Source organism: Ptychodera flava, chromosome 20 (genome assembly GCF_041260155.1).
Source record: "Ptychodera flava strain L36383 chromosome 20, AS_Pfla_20210202, whole genome shotgun sequence".
Lineage (NCBI taxonomy): Eukaryota > Metazoa > Hemichordata > Enteropneusta > Ptychoderidae > Ptychodera > Ptychodera flava.
Window position 1 is genome coordinate 38,265,982 of NC_091947.1, and position 24,333 is coordinate 38,290,314.

Below are 24,333 nucleotides of genomic sequence, written 5' to 3' on the forward strand. Positions count from 1 at the left end.
ACTGAATATGTGAAGTATCCATCCCCCTCTGTGGCTGAAAGTTTGAATCACATGGTCATACGTTCTTTGTGGAGTGTCACAGGACCATATTGTGTCGTTCTTCGGTTGGATGTTGAATTGGATTCTTGTCTTGTGAGCAGTACATAGCCACCACCATACACTGTACGGCCTCTATCAGTCCAAATCTGCGGGCTGAAATGTAGAAATAATAATATCTATTATTTTACAAGCCTAAATCTAACTTCAGCATTTTTACACTTTATGTTTGTAAATATCGATTACAAAGAGTGCCAAGAATACATTACCCTTTTCCTGCCAAGTTCATATTTCCCCATCAGGTCTAGATCGTTAAAACTAGTGAAGCACAATATGTAACATTCGGTCATTTTAACAACAAAATTGAACTTTTGAAGACCTTGAAATCACAGATACTGAAAACATTATTTGTATGGACTAAAGCTGTTGGAACAGACCAAGCCAAATTGGTGGAAATGCGTATTGTTGTGGCTCAACACTGCTTTTCCCTGAGTTGGCTGATGGGGAAGTAATATCGTCTGGCAGGAAAAGGGTTAATTAACCCTTTCACCACCATGGTTTGTCCCAAATCCATTGTTTCTATGGTAAAGTTGGACCTGTATACAGGGAACTGGGGGTGAAAGGGTTAAATGAATTTCATTTGCTAAATGTATTTGGCAATCTATCTTCATCAGATATTACACAAAATTGACATATTTCCAAAAAACATGCATCAAACTTGTCAATAAGCACCAACAAGGGTGTGTGTGTTGGTCGTTACACTACATCATGTGGTCTATTTTATGTGTACGAGAAGGAGGGGGAAGAAAGAACAATAGGGTAAAAACAGTGATTGCACTTACTTGAGCTACAAGTTTGTACATGACAGAACACAGGTTGCACAGAGACAAAGTTTTTGTCTCTTTTAAATGCCTGCATAATCTCTCCCATCTCTGATGCTCTGCAGATGACAGCTATGTTAAATGCACTTTGTTGGCAGTCGACATTTATTGCCTTGATGGTAATCATCAGTCTTTGGATATCACTTGCTGACCATTCCTTGAAAATAAAATAGGAGACAGCTTTAATTCACTATTTGACATCCTGGTAGATTTAAGCATAGACAGTATGATTCGGGAGTGGAGATTTAGCCGAGTGGTTCTGTCTGTGGCCTCTCAGCTAGGCGACTGATGCCGTATGTTGTGGGTTCGAATCCGATTGAAAACTAGCCGTATTAAGTCATGAACATACATGAAACACATGACTAAACAGTCCCGTGTATGTTTATGAGTATAAATATAAAGTGACATGCTAGGTGGCGTAAGGGTTCCAACAAGCAATGAAACATGAACAATAACAATTTTATAACCATGACATTGAATGAAACACTTATCATAAAATTCAGATAGCCGTTGAGAGTCATGGCTGAGACAGTAAAAAACTGAGATCTCACTTAACACTTTTCAGTGTAGATGACTCCATATGATGTAAAAGTCATGGCAAAAAGTTTCCCAGCCTATACAACAGATGATTATACCATGTGTATGTGTGGAATTTGGAAGCGAAAAACTATGTCAGGGGGAAATACTATCGGTACGCAAGGACCTCCATACTTATTGATTTCCGTGGCTATGACCAAAACACATTAAAAGAAGCAGCTTTGGTTGGTCGTGTTAGTAACAATGATAAGAGTACACTTACTGAAGGCATATCAACCAATGTTAGGTCAATTCCTCGGAATCCTGGACACTGCTGTTTTAGTGAAGAGGCATTCAGATCAAGCACATCTGCATTGTGGATTGTGAATCCATAGGCGCCATCAGTTGCAAATACGGCAGTTTTACTCGCATCTTCCTTGTTTTTTTCTAGAATTACTGCTCTTTGGCAAAATGATTCAAACTGTGCTGGTACCCACGACTGTACGATAGGTTTACAAACTGTTCTAGTTTTTCTCTTGTTGTTTCGTTTGGAAATCTTTGCCTTGCCTCTTCCCAGCCCCCTTCAACACAGCCAGTAATCATGACGAAAAATCTCTGTACCAGGTCTAATTTCCTCAGTACTGCCGATTCCTTTACTAGCTCTGTAACAGAAATTTCTGTTGAAATTATTTCTTCTAACAGCCATTTCTGATCGTTATTGTTAACCGAAGAAAGTCACCTAATTTTCTGAACGGAATTTCTGGCCTCTTCAATCCTCTCAGTTCAGCAGGCTTGAGATTCTGAGATCTTGTTCGACCTTCTTCATACATTGCGAACACTTCCATCATCAATGAAAAATGTCTCATTTTCGCAACAGCACAGCATATCTTCATGAAGAGGGAGTCGGCTTTCTGTGTCAAGAAAATAATTAGTAATTAACATATCAATTTCATGAGCATGACACTTAACATCATCGATAATTGCGCCAGTGGCTTACTGACAATATGTATGCAGGTTCACAATATATTATGCGATTAACCGAAGTGTACACAATTAAATTCATGGGTGCTGCCATGCTTTTTGAGTACTTGTGAATAAACAAATATGAAGTGTGCAAAGTATAACTTTATAACATGCCATTAATAAAATATGTATCTCTATTATTAGCCAGTTAGTATCATAATCCATCTTGTCAATGATATAAAATATTGTTACTATCATGCCTAAAGAAAAACAGAAAAAGAGAGAAAACTGCTGTACCTATGAACATAAGTAAGAATGTTGGGATTGAATTTTAGAGAGCATCCTCTGTGTAAATAACTTGATGCAAAAATTGCCAGTTTTCAGCCACAATGTCAGTTTTTGGCTTGCAAGTGGAAGTTAGGCAGTGCAGTTACTCAATGGTAATGATGGCACAGTACATCCCTTGTTAAACACAATAGGTAAGTATGATGGTAAAAATTGCCAATTTATGTCCAACATTTTTACACATTAAACAGAAAATCTATACCTGCAGGGAGTCTGATATTGTGTATGTGTTTGAACTGTTGTGGTCAGTAGGTAGATTGGCATTTAAAGCAAGTAATGATTAATTCTATTTTATCCTTTACTATTACTAATGATGAATCAATACAAATAAAATTAAGATCTTAACCCCTGACGTGACACCAAGGGCTGAGTCCTATATGATATTACAAAGCTGGAGATTATCATGTGATGTTCTGGTAATACACAGCTTGTCCATATAAGACTGAAAACCTACACAGTGTAGGTTTTTAGTCTTACATTTTCAATATATAACATCAATGTTTATGTATCAACTGATACAGTCATTAGTAAACTTACCTCCTTAAGTATCATTGCACATGATTTCTCCCACTGTTCTTCTTTTGCTTCTATGTCTGGCATTTCTTCGTATCTATCCCGGCACATTTGAACCTAATGACCTAAACAAGAGGGCATATTACATCTTATCCAACAAAATACATACTAGATACATATTTTACAAAATCATTGAGCACAATCAATTATCTGAATTACTCATTACTTTTTGTTCAGTCTATCAGACAAAAGTGTCCTGCAAATAAAACTGTCAAATTTCTTACCAAAAGACAACTGGTATTTGTTTGACTTTACTTGCAATAATAAACTTAACCATTTCAACCAACTCGGACAAAAATGTCCGATGACGTCATAGAGTACCAGGGGGTCAGGGTGCAAAGGGTTAAAATGTTGTACAACTGTTGGAAACTCAAAACTCTCCTTTAATGTCTCCAGTTTTACTTAAAAATTATATGAGTTCAACAGGAGATGTATTATGTAATTGTACTGTCATCAATGCTGTTGTATAATTAGATGGTACTTTAAGGCTTCAATGCACATTTCAACTTACAATAATCTCCAAAATGTCTGACATTCTGGCTAGAGATATTTTGTTCTATCAGTATCAACAATTTTTTTCTTGTTTAGATATTGCATACTCTTTACACCCAACACTCTGTTCTTGCTAAGTAATTTCAAATCCATTTGTTGACAATCAAAGTAAGGCACTTCAGCCTTATGGGAATGTATATGTATTGAGGAACGAAGGCTATTTTTTATAACTTACATGGCTTGTGATGAACAAATTTGTACAATTTTCAAAGCATTTCCAAGTATAATCCCTACTCGTGTATAAGCCCCTGCACTAATTTTGTGTGGAAGGTTTAAAATGAAGTAGATCTTTGCATAAGCCCCTACGTTTGCTGCACACATACATAAATCAACTGGTAAAATTTCTTTTCAGACCAAAGAAACTGGTGTGAAAAAATGTGAAATTAACCTTTCCATGAAGGTAACATAATGTAACATCTGCGCTATTTATGGTCCCTTATTATCATTTGTGAAACTCTGTTGTCCCTTTGTGCAATGGAACAGATATACCGATACTCTTAGGTCACAATGCATTTTTCATTTCTATTCTTATTCACAATGTTGCATTTCATCCTCTAAACATTTTTTTGGTTTCCAACAATTACTTTTTTTCATCTTTATAGATTTTAACAATCACTATACAAGAATTTCCCATCTATGTTGTTGTTTTCTGAGATCTGGTTACATGAGTCAGTGTTCTCCACAGCTTAGAAAAACAGATGGATGGCCAATTTACACAACAGTGCATAATTTGCAAATTCTTTTCTTGTGAAAATGTATTCTTATGTGCAGTTATTAACATAAGAATAAATTGCTCCAAAAACGGAGGGGTGGCCCACCCATAAAAATCCCCTTGTGGAGAACCCTGTGAGTAAAAGATTTTTAAAAAGCAGTTTTGTGTCTCTGAGGTTATACTTGGAACAGTGCAGTACATCAGACGTGTAAGATAACTCATCCTACCTTCTCTTGAAAGTCATCGAATGATGGAATTCAACAGTTGCATTATGTCTATGGGCCAACCACTTCCTCTGTTCATCGCTCAGTCCTGCATAGACAACAGCGAGTCTACTTTTCAGTTCTTTCCGATTTCCATATTTTTCACTCAGGCGTTTAACAGCAAGGAAAGAATGCTGCCCTCCAATAACCTCATATGTGTAGCCGTTAACCTAGAATAATAATGAAACAGGTTTTTGAAACAGGACAAGTTAAACATTGCAATAACTGTTCACTTTACATACGTCAAAAGCTCTACTTTGTGAATGCCAATCATTACATACATTTTCTCTTTCTTATCAGAAGTCACCATGAAATTGTTACGCTAACTAAAGAAGTAGTCTCCCCTATCTAGAAATGTTGTGATTATTGCTATTCAAACAGTACAGGGAAATCAACCAAAAAGTCTGTGGTATATTTAATAAATTTTAACATCATTGATACATGTTTTGACATTCAAACACTAGGTGAAGGATAAGGCACAGAATAAATGTGAATGTGTTTGCTAAGTAGAGGCCGTATGTCCAAAGATAAAAATATTGTAAATACAGCTAAATGTGTATAGCACATTTTGCATGCATTCATTTCACAGGCATTGAGTTGCATGACACTGCTTCTGTCTCACATGCAAGTCATGTACATTTCACAGGGAGAAGTTGAAATGTATTTTCATTACATTACCCTTCCATATATTGACCCAGATGTTGTTTAGATACATTCTCAACCTGGAAAGTGTTAGGACACAATGCGTGCCAAGCAAACATAGGTAAAGTTCAGTTCCAAGATACTCACATTGGACTCCCTAAAGTTCTCCTTGATTCATTTTTCAACACAACAATTAATGGTTGATATGCCTCATCAAGGTAATCCTCCATAGCTGCTTCCATTTGTCAACCCATTTGTCATCAGGAGCCCTTGCTTGCTTCCCTAGTTCCAGTGCGCTGATATCAATTAAAAACGGTCCTTAAGAAAAGACAAACATTACATTGTCATTGGGAAGACAGCAGGATAATATACAAATAAGATTTTTCTAATAATTTTTTTATGTAAATGTTTTCATCAAAGTCTGACACACCATACCAAAGATGTGCACAGAAAGACTTCAGTTATCATCTGCTAGTACATGGCACTTGTCTTCGATAGAACATCACAGTTTGATATATCACTAATATTTGGTTCATGTTTTGATGGTGAAAGTGTGTCAACTATGGGTGGACTGTTAACCCACAGAATTCTTATTAAACCAACTGTTCCTACCATCAATCATGCCACTTGAGAAACAACTTAGGATTGGCAAGTACACATAACTTTATGTGAATATTCTTGGGTTGTGTAAATGCTTTTTGTGCAGACAATAATATACATGTATGAATAGACTTGTCAAAAAGCTCAGGATTAGTCACCTACTGAAATCCCCTTATGATGAGCACTAAAGCTTAAATTAATAACCAATTCAAGTTTATTTCTTTGTCAAAAATCAGCAAGAATTACTCAATTAAACCAATCCTTAGAATTAAAATAATCAACAGTAAACACTTTCAAACCATACACTTTTTATAAGGTTAACCAGGAGCTTCATACTGACACTAGTGATGTTTGTCAGCTGCACACGACATAAATAATTTAGACATTTTGTTCTTCATACCGCATTGAAGAATGAGCGAGTCTTTCACGAGCTTCTCTTTTCTTGTACTTAACCAAAAAGGTCAGTGTTGTTTAGTATTTATCTGCACTTTATTTCAAATACCTCAATTATTCCTCTTTGCACTAATTGATATTGACTAGATTTCCTCAAAGAGTGTTGTCTTTCCGACAGATAAGGGAAACATAGAGAAATCTTTGTCAAGCTTACCAGTTCCAATGTGGCAGTCCCTGATGCTTTCTTTCATCGATAGCTCCTCCTCACTCATTTCTTTGTTGAGTTTTTCAGCCTTCTTTTTCTTTGAAAGTGTCGTAGCACTAATTGTTTTGCAGCATCTGTCAATTTTCTCTTCTTTGTGCTTCTTGATAAGGGAGTATTTGACCTGTGTAATTCACCAAAATAAAGAAATGTTGTATTCAACTCAAAGTAACATATTGGTTTCAATGTCAGCAATAGGTCTCCAGAGATTTGGACCATTTCCCTTCACATTAATGCTTTATGTTATTACAAATCTTTGACAGACTACCCGTATTACATGCACTTCAGTCTTATATGACTTTGAGCATTATATGTACTCTAGCTTTTGCTGTATTTTGTTGGTTGCAACTTGTATTCTCTTTGCTGCTTCATATGTACCAAAGTAGCTTGGTGAATCTCATTGTGTTAGATCTCTTTGTAGGCTTGGTTACAAAGGACTGGAATGTTTGCATTCATACATGTGCGGTTTCTCTAATTTGGTACCTGAGAAAACTTGTGATTTCATAGTTCTGTGAAATGTGAACCATGTTTCATTTGATTCCACTGCAAAGGAAGTGTAACAGAAGGTCACTAGTTCAAGGGTACAATGACCATGAATCAAATTACACAAATTTAGAAGTTCAAATGGTTAAACTCATGATATGTATGGTCCAAGAATTCTTCAATGAATTGTCATGGGTTTTGTTTTCATCAATTGTGTTTTAGTCTCTCAGATGTCGATGTACTTACATACTAGCTGTGGGACTCATTACATCATCATCATCATCTGGTGTAGACTCTATGCCATTACTGGAACTATGACTAATATTTTCTGTTGTTTCTGATTCACCCTCTGGCTCTGAGTCATCTTCACTGGAATCGTTGGTCAGGTTACTCACACTTGATGCAGGTGAAGATGTGTCTTCCTTACCGGACAATACTGAATTAAAATGATCACAGAACTCCTGTGGACTTCTAAGGTCTCTGAATTGGCGACACATGTCATTCTTGTTCCACACAAAGGAAGAACGTAGGAGCTTGTATGGATGATCATTTTTGTCAGTAAAGTAAACCTGAAAAAAAAAATATTATCATTATGGTTGATGTATTTGGCAAATGCTGAATACTTATATACTGATTTATCAATCAATGCTAACAAACCATGGTCCAACCATCATGAATATTTTCACTATTCAGACCTCATCACTTTACTCAAAGTGAGTAGTTTGCATTAATTGATGAAATACTTTGCTGCAAGAGTGAAATACTTAACAAGTTGCTTCATTTTTCGGCAATGTCCATCTCCACTGTCAGAGAAAACTTTGCCTAAATCATAAACTGTATCATTGAAACAATAAGGTGTGAAAAGCCAGTCTAACCCTATTCCTGCCAAGTCCATATTTCACCATCACCTCAAGATGGTTAAATTAATGAAACACAACATATTCCATATATTGTGTATTTTAAAAAAATACTGTGCATTTGAAGGTGGTTGAAAACATAAATACTGTAAACTTGATTTTTTGGGACTAAAGATGCTATATAGACCAAGCCAACCAGGTGAAAATACGTCATGATTTGGCTCAATACCGCTTTAACTAACTTGGCTGATGCACAAGTGAGGCTACCCACAATTCTCCATGATCTGTACACACGGAGATCACTCACTGAAGCAAATTTCTTCCGTACACAGAAAAACTCTGTCCAAATTTCAAAATTCCCGCAACATAGTTCTCATAATCATAATTTTCTGATTCTCACTGTGAATAATGAGACGAATAACCCCTTTCTGCGGAGGAGATAGCAATTTTGTAATTTTGTCGACATAGATTTTTGACAGCCATACACCATATTTTCAAGGAAACTAAGGGAATAAGTTGCATCTGTGTTGGCAAATAAAACGTATTGACTGATTTTTAATGTAGTAATGGCGTGTACACATCAGACCAACAGACGTGTATCTACACACATCCATGCACGGGCCGCGAAGCTACCGCGGACTTGCAGCCAACTAGTACTATTATTTCAAGTAACTGTGGTATAGAACTTCCAGAAAACTCGAGGGTCTTTGACAATGATTGTGGGTCGAACAACGGTCATGCCATAGCATTGCTGCGAAAACAAGCACTGCCACTCCTTGACATGTTCTTTTGGGAGTGGGGTAGCCACTCAAATGACCAAGCTACAACCGAGTGGCAAAGGCTACGGATTCGCAGCAACCCATAGCACAGCGTCGCGTCGTCACCGCCAGGGTGCGGTTAAGAGGATATTTCGTGTCTGAACGAATGTGTTTAAATCAGTCGAAACGACTGAAGGTTGACATAGTGGATGAATTCCGAGTGCTTGTCTATCATAAAAAATCTTACCAATTACTTTTGAAGCATCTTCAACACAGCACTGGTTGAATGAACACCTGCGACTATGCCTTGCGAGACGATGCTTTGGGCAACGGCAAATGCTCACGGGAGTGACCTATAAAGTGACCTTCAATATATACCGTAAACCGGTATGTTGCCAGTTGTCGCAAACCAATCTAGGCTACTGTGTAACAGTGATCCTTGGCCCCGGGTGTTTCTTTTACTTTTTTCCCTCACGGTATATCATGTATGAATAGTTGACCATAACAATTCGATGTTGTTATTCCGGATAATTCAGACGCCTTTAGCCTAGCCTGTCCGCAATTCGCACGGTTGCCGCCGATAGATCACAGTCACCTGTGATGTATTCCGCTCTGCGTCCATTATGCTCTCCGTATAGACGTGTGTACATATGCCTGAGAAAAAGATTTCTCAGACATATGTACACATGTCTATGGGGCGCATAGTCCCAGAGCTGAATAGATCACATGTGACTGTGGATAGATACCTGGATCGGGCCCGGGGTCTCCTGCGCATTATTATTCTTTGCCTCCAAACTTCCCTGAGGGAAGACATCTCCAAAGATTCTTCCTTTGGATCAGCGACGGCGCCGTTGAAATACTTTATTTTATTTTAAACACAGCGCACTTCGAAAATGCAGATATCATGAAGGGAATAATCCAACAAGACATCACAGTGCATTGCCAAACGAAGCCTGATAAAACATGAAACAAATAACAACACAGTACTTAACTTACCTTGATTGCGTCATCGCCGATACCAGAGTATGCCTTGAATTTCGCTACACTGCTGTATACAGCGCTCGAGCCTCCTTTCTTTCGGAGCCTTGACGGGTTTTCTCGATAATCGATATGATGAAGATTGAGTCGTCTGACTTCTCGAACCACCAACCACGAGCACGAGTCATCTTGTTCAGCCTGAGTCAGCTTAGAGCACGCAGAAAGAACGGCAGGAACCTGACACGCAAAGCACTTGTTGAAGGACCGTGGTCCAGATTGTGCTCATAGTCAAAATATTCCGCTTTTATAGCAACTGTTGATCAGTGCCGCATGCAAATTTAGTGAGGTACAGGCGTCATGCAGTCTGATACCTCTACCTGGAGTCGACGCTTGGTATGCAAGAACGATTAACACCTCGTTAACGAAATTCATCGTCTTGTAATCGTTGAGCAAGACTAATTGCTGGATATCTTGTTGTCCGTGTGTGACAGTGACCAACCAATCTGCTTGCATACTGGCGCATTTTCCCGATAGCATATATCAATGATTACTGTGGTTTGCAGGTAGATGTCGAAGATACAGCCATAAACCTCTCTTAATCACCATTTTACAAACAGGAATGTGTAATTGAAATTACAATAAAATATCATGTTGTTTTAAATATTTCCTATCATGGAGGTAAAAGTATTTCTTTGTTCCTATGTAGACAATTTGAAATTCATTTCAAGTATAAACAAGACAAATCAACGCCATACACACGTACGTACGGTCGATGTTAGACCCGGCCCTGGCTGTGCGAGCGTGTCGATCGCGTGTCAGATCACGGTCCCTCCACAAAATAGATCTACACAATGCGCTAGATCACATGACCGGAGTTTGGTAGGTTTTAAGTAAGTTTTTTGTCAACGCAAGAACGTATCATTTTGTTCCCTTGAATAGAAGCCCGGAATAGAACATATCAGAAAATTTGTACCGAATTTATTTACAGGGTTTGTAATTGTCTCACTTTTCGAAAATCATGACATTCATGGTATAAGCCTTGCCTGATGTCAGGATTTGAAATCCCAAGGTATGTCATTCGAATCGACAGCTCTCTGGGAATTGTCTCATGACTACTGTATATGGAAGGCTAGTAATAAAAATATAAAAAAACATGGAAAGCAGGAAATAGATAGAATCTGTATATTTGTTGAAATGAATATCGACCTGCAATAAAATCTGAAGTAGGCCATGAAGATACTGGTACCTCAAGAATACGATATGGTTGTCTCGTCTTGTCAACATTAATGATAATTAGAAACCAGCATTGCCAACACTGTTTCCGGTAAACGTACTTGTACTTCCTAGAATGATGTAAACAACCTGGCCTATGTGGCGCAAAGCCCGTACCACCAGAAATACCTGCAGCAAGAAAATCATGTACGGGTGCAAGAAAAACGAATAAATGTATTCATATTCAACCTTTGCTCTCGGTAGTTTGACATCACACTACTCTTGTCAAGTAAAAATTCCAACGATTAGTCTAATTCAAAGAGGGAAAAGACCACAAACTCAATATGTGACACAAAGACGCTATGGGCTAGGCAAAGTCAGTTTATTTTGACCGGTTGATGACGGAGACCACGAACCCTGTCTAGGCCCAGGTACAGGATTACTTTACAGGCCACAAGCGAGAAGAGTTGATATTACATGATGTTGGATATATACCATGAGACATATATCTCAATGAATATATAGCAGTATAGCGTCCAGTACCGTCTAAGTTTTCAGAGCAAACGCTATACCATCATACTATCGACAGGCTAGTTTGATATACTGTAATTTTCCAAGCTAGATCGCATTTTTTGCAAGTTTAGTTGGTTCCCGAGCTTTTCGAGCTGAAAGATATTTTGTGGTCGCACGCAGAGATATATCTAATTATCGAAATTTTCGAAATCTCTTAGTCTATCAGACTTTTCAAGCTAGATGATATTTCATTACAAATGTCACTGATTCCAGACAATGGCTGGTATAAAAAGTCCGATACCGTCGAATAGTATCAACTGTAACGCCTAGGTTTTGAAGTTAGGCGATAAATTATCACAACTTTGACTAGCTCAGTAATCTCACGATTCAAAGGTGCTTTCAGAATCGATGGAAATTTTCATGTTTGGTAAAGGTTATAGAAATCGCCATGCACAGGCCAAACATCAACCGATTGACAAAGAACTTTGACATTTAAAAATCTGCCAGGGTACGCATGCTGCTATAATCTCTCGCTCTCATTTACACCTGTATGGATTTACGCCCTATTGTTTCTTCTCTGATGCCAATCATGTCTTGTAACTTCCTGTCTGATTGCCCGTGAGAATGTAAACATGGATTCTGTCACATAAAACGAATAAGCATCTATGACATACATTTAATTTACTGGTCTCAAGCAAGAGGAAAGATTCGACGAACTCAGAAAGATATATATATAAATATGTCATGACGCGCATCTTGGGGCAAACGTTAAATATGATACACTGGTTCGATCGTTGTGATGAATGCGGGGATACTAATTTGGTCTCCTGGAAATCAGACGTCGCTCGAAAATCATTTTTGACGAGCGACACTGCCGTAATAAAATATCGTCAAACACGGTCCCTCCACAACATTTTAGTGCAACATTTTAGGTAATCTCTTTCGTGAAGTCTTCACGTCAACGATGGTATACGATGGTCTTGGATATTATGACAGTTCATTTTTGAGATATTTGACATCATGGCACGGCTGAATTTAGTGTAACTTTGCCATGAGCAATGCTACTATCGATCTTTCATATTTTTATACCATATGATTGTGTCGTTATTTTTGCTATCGACACCAAACCATATATTTCTCGCTTTGCGAATGTCTCGTGTTCATGATAAATGCAATGCGTAATTAGTTTCACACTTTGAACAAGTAAGGAAAGAGATGGAATTAACTAAATTCAATTGCTTTTTGGCTGCGTGACAGGTACCACAATTATTTCATCTAATTTTTGTGAATGTCACTCACTATTTTGTCGAATGTCAAAACTAGCACAAGTAATTATTTAAAATTGTCAATATATAACACTATACTATAGACAGTACAGTGTGGTAACTTCTACGTCAAGCCTGACGATATATATTACAAGTTTGGCTGGTTGAAATTAGCTGATATTATAGGGAGCACCGTCAATTCTTTTCAAACTACACAGTATTTTGGTTCATTGTGGTAGTTTCCCACCGAAAAATACTCAAGTACTATCAATAACATCGTCCAGTATTGCAGGGCTCGAAATTAACATTTTACCTTGGTAGTACACTTGGGCTACCATTTGCTGAAGTTGGTAGCCCAGTGACAATGGCTGGTAGTCCATGAATATTTTAGTTTAGGGATGCTGTACTCGTTCGACTATAAGCCCCGGTTCAGCAACACAAAATAGCAGTAAAACTAGGGGCTTCAACTCGAGAAACCCCATGTTATGTGTCACGAACGCTTAATTTATGCTAATTTATGTACATTTTAACACTTTCTATCACTTTCAAAATCGGCTTACACATCCAAAGAAATTGTAACTTGAGTAAAGAAAAAACAGAAAAAAAATATTCTCATGATCTTTATGAACTGGCATGCCTTGTTACACCCGAGTCTCTCTATACAGAACGTAATACATTGATACTGATCGACAACCATAGATAAAAGACAGCGAAACTCTTGTATTACTATTTCAAATCAAACTGATTACAATCTCTTGATATAGAAGTGACAGTTTTGTGAAATTTCAGCATCAAAACCCAAAAACTTGACACAAGTACGTCTTGTATGCTGCCGATCAACAGCATAGTGTGAACTGGCATGCAAAGACTGCACACACCGTGTGACGGAAAAGCAACTCAACATTCTAGTATCAAACGCTCTGCATCTTGTGAAAATAACAACATAGCAGTGAAAATTGTAATAGTCACCAGAAAAAAACTCTTTACAGATGAAAGGATAATTTATTCAAACAAATGAAACTGTATGTTGATTGCATTTAGCTCGTCCGAAAGTGACGGACATCGCACGCCAAGTATTTCATGTCCCAGGCTTTGGTAGTCCGTGTGGGCTACCATTTCATGGACTTCGGTAGCCCCAGGGAAAAGTTGGTAGTCTGTGGACGCGGGACTACCGCTAATTTCGAGCCCTGCAGTATTGTTTGGGTTTACGAAAGTGAATGATTTGCTGACTCTCAACAAGATGACACGTGTATCATACTTCAGATCTCTTCTTACCTCCATTGTCAGATGTTATCGATAGCCACAGTGGATAGAGGGACTGTGTGATAGCAGAGCTAATGTTGTCTAGCTATTCAAGCTAAAATACATTTTTTTAACTAGTACTTTTGGCTCACTCGGTGATTTTATGATTCAAGGGTGCTTTCAGAATCATAGAAATTTTTAAGTTTCGGAAAATATTCGTCAAGAAGAGGCCAAACAACGGCCAATTGCAAGTGAACTTTGACATTTTAAAAACCTGCCAGGTACGCGGTTTTCTACAGCGGCTATAATCTCTCACTGTCATTTACACCTGTATGGATCTAATCCCCATTGTTTCTTCTCCGACGCCGATCATGTCTCGTAACTGCCTGTCCGATCGTCCGTGAGAATGTAAACATGGATTTTGTCACATCACGATTAGGAAACTCACAGGATTGCTTTTAGAGGAGAATAATTATGATAACATAAAAAGAAAAGGCATCCATGATATTTAATTTTACTCGTCCCATACAAGCTAAAAGCTGCAACGAACACCGACAACTATGATGTTGGGTCTCTCGGAAATAAGACGTCGCTCGAAAGTTATTATTTGTCGAGCGACATTTTCGGCAAAAGCTACTGTTGTCATAAAATACACTTTGACTTAATAACCTAGAAATTATCAGCTAGACGTATCGTCACACATTCCTAGATTTTTTTTGTCTTTGGTATCATATACATTCAACAGCATTGGATAGTTTGGATGACATTGTCAGAAATCTCGGCCAGTCAGATTGTGAACTCAACCTGACAAAAACGATATTATCAATAGTCTCTGATATTTTTCCTGTTCATATTCGAGATAAAGGATGTCGCCATGGCACCGGGTGAATTGCATGTAACTTTTGCATAGGTGTCGCTACTAGTCGATCCGTAGTAGTTTTGACTACACGATAGTGTCATTAATTTCTATTTTCGATTCTAGACGATGTATATCTTGCATTGCATGTTTGGGTGTTGAGCTTTCATGATAACAACTATGGGTTCAATTAGAGTGACATAAAAGTTCAAAGTCTGATCAAAAACTGAAATCTTTAAGTTTATCGCGCAACCTCCCCCACCTCCCACCAAAACCCCCATGAAACTTAATTGTTGAATGTTGATCACAGCTTCCTAATATTTTCTTACAGTGATACTCAGGACTGGTGATATTGCAACATTATTCAAATGAAAACACCAGTTAAGTTCGAAAAATTTCCCGGTCTGTCACTGTACATATAACATCAATATCAAAGTATCAAAGGGTCTCTATTGACTTTACCGCGAAAGGAGCGAAAATGTGTAATTACTCAGGGTTTTCACAAGCTGTAGAATATCTCTCAGGGGATAGTGTCAAAGTACAGGGGAGATATTTGGGGGAAAACGTGCAAAAGTTTTGATGGGAGAGCAAGAGATGTCCCCTCTCCCATAGAAAATTTTGAAAAATCGCTGTCTGCACTGGTACTATCTGAGAGAAGTTTTGTTTTGCATTAAGACCGTTTGAAAATGACATTCGACAATGATAATTTTTCAATGACAATGATAATTTTATTTGATTTTTTTAAATTTTTGCATGATCAGTGGCTGAGGAACAATTATTCAACAATGCAACAATTTACAATACATCTAGACGCATTAAGGTGCGAAATTGTGTTTCTACCGTTTCTAGAAAGTTTAGCTAGAAGTTTAGAAAGCTAAATTAGATTTGTCTAAATCTAAATCTAAACTTAGAAAGTTAAGCAAGAAACGATAATTATCGCTTTCTAAATAGCGTTCTAAGTTTAGAAATTAGCTGAAGTTTAGAAAGTTGAGCCTCGAGTGAAAACTGTTTTCGAGGATATATCGGATAAAAACGATAATTATCGCTTTCTAAATAGCGTTCTAAATTTAGAAAAAAGCTGAAGTTTAGAAAGTTGGGCCTCGAGTGGAAACATTTTTCCAAAGATAATCGGATAAAAATGATAATTATCGCTTTCTAAATAGCGTTCTAGACAGACAAGACGTGGTTCAGATTATCTTTGTTTCACGATGATCGCGTCCATTGTAGTGCAAATTAATGCTAACAGCCTTATCAATGCCTCATTAGCATTAACTTGAATCACAACTTTATCAGCACAAATTGACGCGATCGTTATGGAACACACCTTGGTCATTAGCTGAAGCAGTACGGTTCCTTTTTTGTCTATTGGACAAGTCACATTTGAGCTTTGGATGTTAAAACTTACTTCCGGGGGGAAATAGTATTTTCCAGGCTATACAAGAAAGCTCCTACATGCTCACACTTTTTAATTTAAAAACCTCGGGAATTTACAGATGACCACAGAAACTGTGAATCAACCTTTTTTCCGACATAATCTTGAAAGTGTTTGCGGGACTTCATCTCAAGCACTGCACATTTCACTGTGAGCACGCAGCTGGGAGATGGCAGCCTGTCCGGCAACACTTTTGATAAGGCCAATGCATTAATTTGCATCACTTATGGGAAGTACTATATCGTCGGTCTATTGGACAAGTCACATTTAAGCTTTTGCTTTTAAAACTTACTTCTGGACTGAAGACTGCTCCTACAAACTCACACTTTTTCCATTGAAACACTTACGAATATACAGATGACAATAGAAATGGTGTACCAACGTTCTTATCCGATATATCTATGGAGAACTTTTTCTACAGTAACTCAAACTCCGACTTTCCAAACTTCAGCTAATTTCTAAACTTAGAACGCTATTTAGAAAGCGATAATTTTCGTTTTCATCCGATATATCCTTGGAAAAAAATTTCAACCTAAGGCCCGACTTTCTAAACTATACAGCTATTTTCTAAATTTAGAACGCTATTTAGAAAGCGATAATTATCGTTTTTATCCAATATATCATTGGAAAAACTTTTCCGCTCCAAGCCCGACTTTCTAATCTATAGCTAATTTCTAAACTTAAAACGCTATTTAAAATGCGATAATTATCGTTTTTATCCGATATATCCTCGGAAAAAAATTACAACCTCAGGACCGATTTTCTAAACTACAGCTAATTTCTAAACTTAGAACGCTATTTAGAAAGCGATAATTATCGTTTTTATCCGATATATCCTTGGAAAAAGTTTTTCATCAGAGGCCCGACTTTCTAAACTACAGCTATTTCTAAACTTAGAACGCTATTCAGAAAGCGATAATTATCGGGGTTTTGTGTATATCGTTTTAGCTAGTTTAGCCCCCATAGGGAATACACGTAGTTTAGAAATGGCTTTGAGGAACAGACACAATTCCGTACCTAACTCTCTATACGGCTGGTAAAAGAATTAGCTCTCGGATATACCAAGATTGTGACCATTAATTCATTAATTCTCCGTTGGTTTCATATCTCGTGTCTAAAACTGGTATCGAATATATGCATGGTCACCCATTCATTCAGTATCTTTCAACATATCAAGCAATATATATCGTATCTCGTATCAAACAAATTCATGAAAAAATGTGCGACTTTGTCCCTTGATTGCTTTCTTTCCCCCCGATTTCCTTCTCATGCCAATATCGAACAATTAAAGATAGCTGGCTCATGGCTCATACAGTGCCACCGATTACTGAAAGTATGCGAACTCTACGAAAGGTCAAACCATTTTCAATGACGCAAAAAATGCTGTATATGAAACTTTAAATATTACGATTTTTGGGTACGAGAGTCTCATTGGCAAGAGAGTACCCGACACATCATAACACAAACCGGTATATGCATGATCACTTTCTAGCAGGCTGTGCGTGTATGTCCAGCGTAACGGACTTGGGTCATTTGTAAAATCTTATATTACCCTAAAAGACTAACAGTCAGAGTCAACTTTTTTCCCTTTCAATCATTATTTGTTTGCAACTTTGAAATTTTCAGCCAGAGAAACGACTTCGCCAGCTTTGCAATTTCTCTGGCCAACACCTGATTATATTAGCAATTTATTATTATAGGACATTTACTTTTGACCAAACCAAAGTAGGATATCTTGATATTGTTTCTGTCGGATAAAAAAGTTTTTTGGTTGGGTTACCCCTAAAACAAAACAAAACAAAAAAAAAATTAAAGCATCCGACATCGAAGTTTTGTCGTTGTTTCCTAGTTCCACACTTTGAATTTTGCTTCGGTGGATGTAAAACTTTACTGTACTGCAATAATTGAAAGTATATTGATGGTATCATTCGTGTTTATGTGTTTAAGTATGGCTTTCCGATAGGCACCTTGTGTTCAAAAGTCTAAATAGAAGCTTACAGTTTGTGTAATATAAATAATGAATACACGACTATACATATAACAATGTCATACAGTATCAAATAGTGTCCAATATTTTTATAGGCGACATAGACATACCATGTCATAGGTGACATGAGTCTGTAATGACACACCGGTAAACTTATCGATACTATATATCGTACCCCTATCGACATTATCGGTAGCATCGTATGTTTCACAGGCGTTATTGATCTTTAGTCCAATACAGCAGACGATACCAGATAGTATCGGATAGGCCTACTATCGAATTTTATTTTGTTCATATGTCAGAAGCGACATGTGTATCTAGCGAAATCAAATTGATATGTTATAAGTGTTATCGATGGTGTCGATATTTTCTTAATTTAGCACTTCTAGGATATATGTATATCCGATGCTAAACGTTTGTGCACAGACAAAGATCTTTTCGTGTTGTCTGTAATGTCGTGCCTATATGCTGGAGCTTGAATGACCAGTGACCTTATTCAGAGAGCATGTTGGGATCCATAAGCTTTCGAGATGGCTTCGAGGGCTCAGGGCCATATTAAAAGTAACACTGTACTATCATAGAATTATAGAATTACGGCTTCGTCAACAGTTGAGCTCTCAAACTCGCTCAATGTTTGGAAAACAATCGATGATTAGTTTGCAGGATATTCTCGAATTCAGATTATTATTTATTCAAAGTGTTATAAACGCGATTGGAACTAATTTTTGGATAATTGGATGGTGAAGTAGTGTCGATTTAATCTGCAAATGTAAGCTCATCTGCTTTCCTTTTTAAGTTACACATTTATTTTTATAGTAATGTGTAAAATTGCAACATTGAGCTATAGAGCTTAACAATTGTGATAAATTTGAAAGATATGAAGATCCAATTATCACGAATTAGTTCCAATCTTGCTTATAACATTTATAAAGTGAACATGGCATGAAACTTACTTTTGCAGGTCAGCTTGATAATTTTATTTTGTGAAAGCAAGGGCTATTTCTGCTTGTTGCCATCTGTTCAGGCAGAATAAAGCCATGTTGTATTGTTTTTTCATTCGTTTTAGTCAATTCTCTTGTGTTCTTGCCACAACTCTAGGCCTATAGAAACTTTTGTAGAAATTGCCGCGCCTCCCTCAATAATTGAATGTAAAGTCACCCCCCCCCCATTTCCACTGACCCTCACTGTAAAAAATAATGTTCCCTTCATATATGCTATACAGTTTCTCATCCAAGAGCTCGCACCTGTTATACCTTGAATACTAAATTCAGCTTGACCCCGACATAGCCGGCACTGGATATCGGTGTGTACGTTGTTGTTCTTCACAATGATGTGCCAGGCTTATCACGACTTCTCAACAAAAGTATATTTTACATAAAGAGGTTCAGAAAATCGCCCCAATAATGAATGTTTACTCTTTTCCAGTTTCTATCATTGTTGGACAAGGATGCCAGAGTTTGCCATAAAATTGACCACGGCCACTTCTTATAAATGTACGTCGTGATGGTAACCATAATTTATTATCCATTTTGTCTGTCAAAGCATGCATACACCTGGTAACAGAGCTACATTCCAAAATGAGCCTCAATTTGAACAAATGTATCACATAAACTTTTGAAATATATACTACGGAAATTATGTAGCATATACATATACAGATGCTGCATTTTGCTTATTTAATTTGCCTTTCTTTAAAAAAAAAAAACCATGGAAATTTGGCTTTGTGGGGTGACTTGTCTCTGTTGACAATGTACAAGTCGTAGCTGCGTAGGCCTACAGGAAATCATTTCATGTGTAGTAACTGGAATCATTTCAGTCTTAACACAATTCGGGTCCGTTAAAAAACTAGACTGTATAAGAGCACTCAAAATGGCTACCAAATAACCTAACTTTATTCATAATTTCCTGTGTCAGCACCCTGTACTATACCTGGAACAAACTTTATCACTAAAATTGGTAGTGGTTCTTTAAAGATTGAGATCTCGATGATTTCTCGTCTACACATCTGTGATTTGCTGTACCGTGTAAAAAGATGCTTCTTTTTTCTTTCAAACTTTCCAGCATTCTGGAGCAGATGCTGTTATCCTGTACTTCCATGTAAATTTGGAGCAGCATTAAATTTCTCTATTCGTTTTGTCATGGCATATAAAGAAAAGCATTGTGACAGAAAAAACAGGAAATATTGGCATTTCAGCATGCGCATGAGGGCGAAAAAATCTTCTCAGAAAGGAAATGAAAAAGAGATGCGGTTGACAGAAATAAATCAAGATGACGCAGCCAGGAAGAAGGAATGATGCTTCAGAGTAAAACTTCTAACCAACCCCCCCCCCCCCCCACCCCCCGCATATCACATCGTTCACTGTGTTACTGGGTTATCCGGGCAAAGAAAGATTGTCTACTGTCAGGCGAAGTGATGAATTTGGCGAAATTGTTTCTCGTTCAAAGTTGGCACCGACCACAGGCTTCCGATCAGAAGGCGAACCGCAAAACCGTCACTGGTGCAATATACATGTATCAGTGATGGTTTGGCGGCTCGCTTGCATTTATTCGAAAGCAAGTGGCACCGACCATCGATAAATTTTCATGTTAAGGTGTGTCTATAGTGCGATCTTTTCTTTTTCCGCCGAGACGCGATCAATGTTGCGCTGCCCTTTCACGGTCCCTCCGGGGCCGTACTAATATACTGTAGTTCTGTAGTTCATGCCACATCGAGCGGGGACTGCTGTTTACATACATGACATTATGGTAATTTTATGCAAATTTCATCCAATATCAAATACAAATACACCTATAACCTTCACGCTGGTATACGCGTACGTATGCTACAGATCCAAACGGGGATCAAAACCAGCCAAAAATAAATCGCGTCTGACTAGCTCCTGTATATAGACACGCGTGAAGAAACATACCAACAATTTCCTAACCGATAGCCAAAGAAGAACCAATCGCAATATGTTACACATATGCAGAACTGGGTATCCATTCAGCGACACGCTTTCAAGCGGCGAGGCACCCTCGGCACCTTTCGGCAGAGGTCATCTTGTTGATGACACATCGATACTTTCGTCTCATCAACCAACAGAATCCAGCGATTCATCATCACTGTCTACTCACCAAGAAACGGAAACAAGCCACACTAATGAACTATCTACACATTGTGACAGTGAGAACGCCAGTGAGTATGCATCAAGTTCAAATTCATGTGACGATAGTATGAGAGTACGGCAAACAAAGAGACGCCGTCTATCACAGCCACTCAGAAACTATTCCATTTTGTACCAGGTCACATGTTGCAAAAACGTATGCATACAAGATTTTTCTCCCGCTGAATTAAAAGATGTAGAACTCACATTCAAGGACATTGGCAATGAAGTGAAACAGAAACAATATATCCTCGACAACATTAGACAACATTCCGTTCTCAGTATGAAAGGGAAACGAAAGCACACGGAGACTGATTTCCGCATTCTCGGCAAGCCTGTTTGCGTAAAGGCATGGCGTGAAATGCACAACATCAGTCAGAAGCGGTACGAAAATTGTGTACGCATGTACAAGGATGGTGTTATCAACGTAGTACACGGTAATGCCGATCAGATAAAAATGAAGAGCAAAACGACAATGGCGTTGACGTGGATGCGCTTCCTGTTCGAGCGAATTGGTGATTGGATGCCGCACAAAACTGAAGTTCACCTGCCGAAAACATCATCAAAGAAAATGTTCTATCAGAGAATGTGCAAAGAGTTTGAAGAGGACTATAACATAAAACCAGAGGACAACATAAGCTATGAATATTTCACTACAATTTGGGCCGAGCATTTACCCGAATTTAAGATTCCTAAGGTGAGCCACGGTCTTACAACATACATGTATTGCTAAATTACTGCTGATGGCAGTCTCAAAATTCAACAAGTGACTGCTCTATTTGATCGCTTGCAAACAATATCCGCATTGTTTTGGTGTTTACACAATAACAAATTATGCATAATAGTCGCTGCACATTGTTATGACTTGTGCTTATACTTTAATGTCCTGAACTAAATCATATGGAGGGAAGTACAATGAAAAGACTTCTGTCATAAAATTACAATTAAATTTGTGGTATCGATGCATTAGACTATTCAAACCTTACTAAACGTGTTGGCACCAACTTAGTTGGGGCTTTGGTAGTCACTTTATAATCTAAATTTATGTAATGATAGTGAACTGAAATGGAGATCAACTGGAGTGAACAAATAGCGATAACTTAAATTAGCATATGAATACTTTTGTATATAGAGCAGGTTTGCAAAATGACTTAGGAATTTTCCTAACTCGATGATTAGAATAAATTACCAGGGTAATGCAACTAGCAACTGCAGGGCCAGGTGCAGGCATGCATTGTCCCCCCCCCCCCCCACACACACACAAACACAACTTCTGAATCATTCGAAGGGAAGGGAAGGCCGTAGGTTTTGATCATTTTGTGATTCCTCGTAGTTTTGATTGATATATAAGTATTCAAAATGTGATCACAATGCAATTGCATTAGTCTGGCCACTACTACCTCCATGATGTTGTTAACTTGCCATGATGTATGGGTCACAGTCTTACAACACAAAAAATATGAATGAACATATCAGTGCAGGGTATTTTTCTGCATTTACTCAATATGACAGCACTAATTGGAGTTTTCCATCTTGTTTTCACTCATTCATATTCATTCACAGACTTCAGAATTTGTTGAGTGTAGCATATGTGCACAGTTGAAAGAAGACCGAAACCGAGCTAAGACAAAACAGAAAAAAGAAATCATTTCGGAATTGCTGAAAAAACATTTTGTCCAAGTTGAGTAAGTATTTTGTGTATGATAATTTTCATGGAATGATAATATTATGTGCTGTACATGTGTCCTGCCTTGTGAATATTGTTAATTGGTTCCAATGTTTATGATGATATATGCTGTTTTCAGGACTGAAATTTAATGGAAAATTCTCAGGTACGTCACTAGTGCAGACACATAGATTTGAAACAGGGGAGACCAGTATGATAGGGGTCCCTTCATTCATTATATTGTTGAAAGCTGCTAAATTTGATAATTTCAGTGCTTTGCTTTTTTGTTTATGAACTGCTCTTCTTGATCTATTTTGCATCATACTATAATAAACCAAATGCCACTATTCTTCCTGTCAAATTTGTCCATCTCTGTGTAAGAAGTAAATTTTGTTATATTAAGAAATGAGTTCAAGTCCACTTCAGAATTCAATTTCCTAGAGAATGTATGTGTACTGTAGTTATTTGCTGTATACCATTCAAGTTATTCATTGTTTCATGGATAACATTGTAAGCATGTGAGCTAAATCAATCATGAAGAGAGACAAAGTGTTCAGAGTTCTATCCTTGGACAATACTCTATCTTGACTCTAGTATTATATGTCGTCATAATGCACTAGTTTGTTTGAAGTAAGTTGATTGAATGACTGTGATACTGATATGCCATTGACCAAAACAAATGCCAAACGTAACCAACATACAACCTCACAAACTAATAAATGGCCATACTATGCATTTGCAAAATAGTTTTTGTTTTTTTAACCCCGTACCTGCACGCATACATGCATGTGTATTGGCTTTGGTATTCACAGTTGTACCTGTGTCTTTTGATAGCAGTGAAAAGCTTCATTGTTACCCAGAAGGTTGATTTTGTGAAGTATTGAGAATGTTGATATTGTATCTTTTATGTATATAGGACAGAGAGAAAGGTGTATCATGCAACCCGAGAACAGGCAAGATTTGAACCTGATGAAATAATGTGTATAATTCAGGATGGAATGGATCAGAAGAAAACAGCAATCCCAAGACTAGTAAATGAGGATAAGATGACAAGCTTGCTTGCCCGAATACGATTGCATATTACCGTGAGTTGTTGTCAGCTTTTGTCCCATAGGCGATATGCCACACCAAGCAATGGATATTAAGCAATAAACACCAAGTAAAATACTTTATGTACGTTCTTGTAGATTTATGTTTATGAAT

General features: G+C 37.6%; 2 protein-coding genes and 1 long non-coding RNA gene across 3 annotated transcripts; 1 reads left to right on the forward strand and 2 right to left on the reverse strand.

The window, feature by feature from the left end:
* Positions 1-3,379, reverse strand: LOC139119669 (uncharacterized). Its single transcript, XR_011548974.1, has 4 exons — positions 3,279-3,379; positions 1,717-2,344; positions 879-1,074; positions 1-192 (listed from the first exon to the last, which is right to left on the reverse strand). It is a non-coding gene; the product is annotated as an uncharacterized lncRNA (long non-coding RNA).
* A 1,438-nt stretch (positions 3,380-4,817) lies between these two features.
* LOC139119670 (uncharacterized) lies at positions 4,818-10,078 on the reverse strand. The gene is made up of 5 exons (XM_070683494.1): positions 9,833-10,078; positions 7,468-7,790; positions 6,691-6,862; positions 5,631-5,801; positions 4,818-5,011 (listed from the first exon to the last, which is right to left on the reverse strand). The coding sequence occupies exons 2-3, from the start codon at positions 7,716-7,718 to the stop codon at positions 6,745-6,747; spliced, it is 369 nt and encodes a 122-aa protein (XP_070539595.1). The 5' UTR covers positions 7,719-7,790; positions 9,833-10,078; the 3' UTR covers positions 4,818-5,011; positions 5,631-5,801; positions 6,691-6,744.
* An 11,051-nt stretch (positions 10,079-21,129) lies between these two features.
* LOC139119595 (uncharacterized) lies at positions 21,130-24,275 on the forward strand. The gene is made up of 3 exons (XM_070683439.1): positions 21,130-22,161; positions 23,028-23,149; positions 24,047-24,275. Exons 1-3 carry the CDS (start codon positions 21,274-21,276, stop codon positions 24,273-24,275), a joined length of 1,239 nt encoding a protein of 412 aa, XP_070539540.1. The 5' UTR covers positions 21,130-21,273.
* Positions 24,276-24,333: the final 58 nt, after the last annotated feature.

Excerpts from the sequence above, each read along its gene's own strand:
- LOC139119670 (XM_070683494.1), bottom strand. The coding sequence starts at position 7,718 with ATGTGTCGCCAATTCAGAGACCTTAGAAGTCCACAGGAGTTCTGTGAT. Across the intron at positions 6,863-7,467 it reads ATGAGTCCCACAGCTAGTAT|GTCAAATACTCCCTTATCAA; the intron begins GTAAGTACATCG and ends TGAATTACACAG.
- LOC139119595 (XM_070683439.1), top strand. The coding sequence starts at position 21,274 with ATGTTACACATATGCAGAACTGGGTATCCATTCAGCGACACGCTTTCA. Across the intron at positions 22,162-23,027 it reads CCGAATTTAAGATTCCTAAG|ACTTCAGAATTTGTTGAGTG; the intron begins GTGAGCCACGGT and ends ATTCATTCACAG. Across the intron at positions 23,150-24,046 it reads AAACATTTTGTCCAAGTTGA|GACAGAGAGAAAGGTGTATC; the intron begins GTAAGTATTTTG and ends TTATGTATATAG.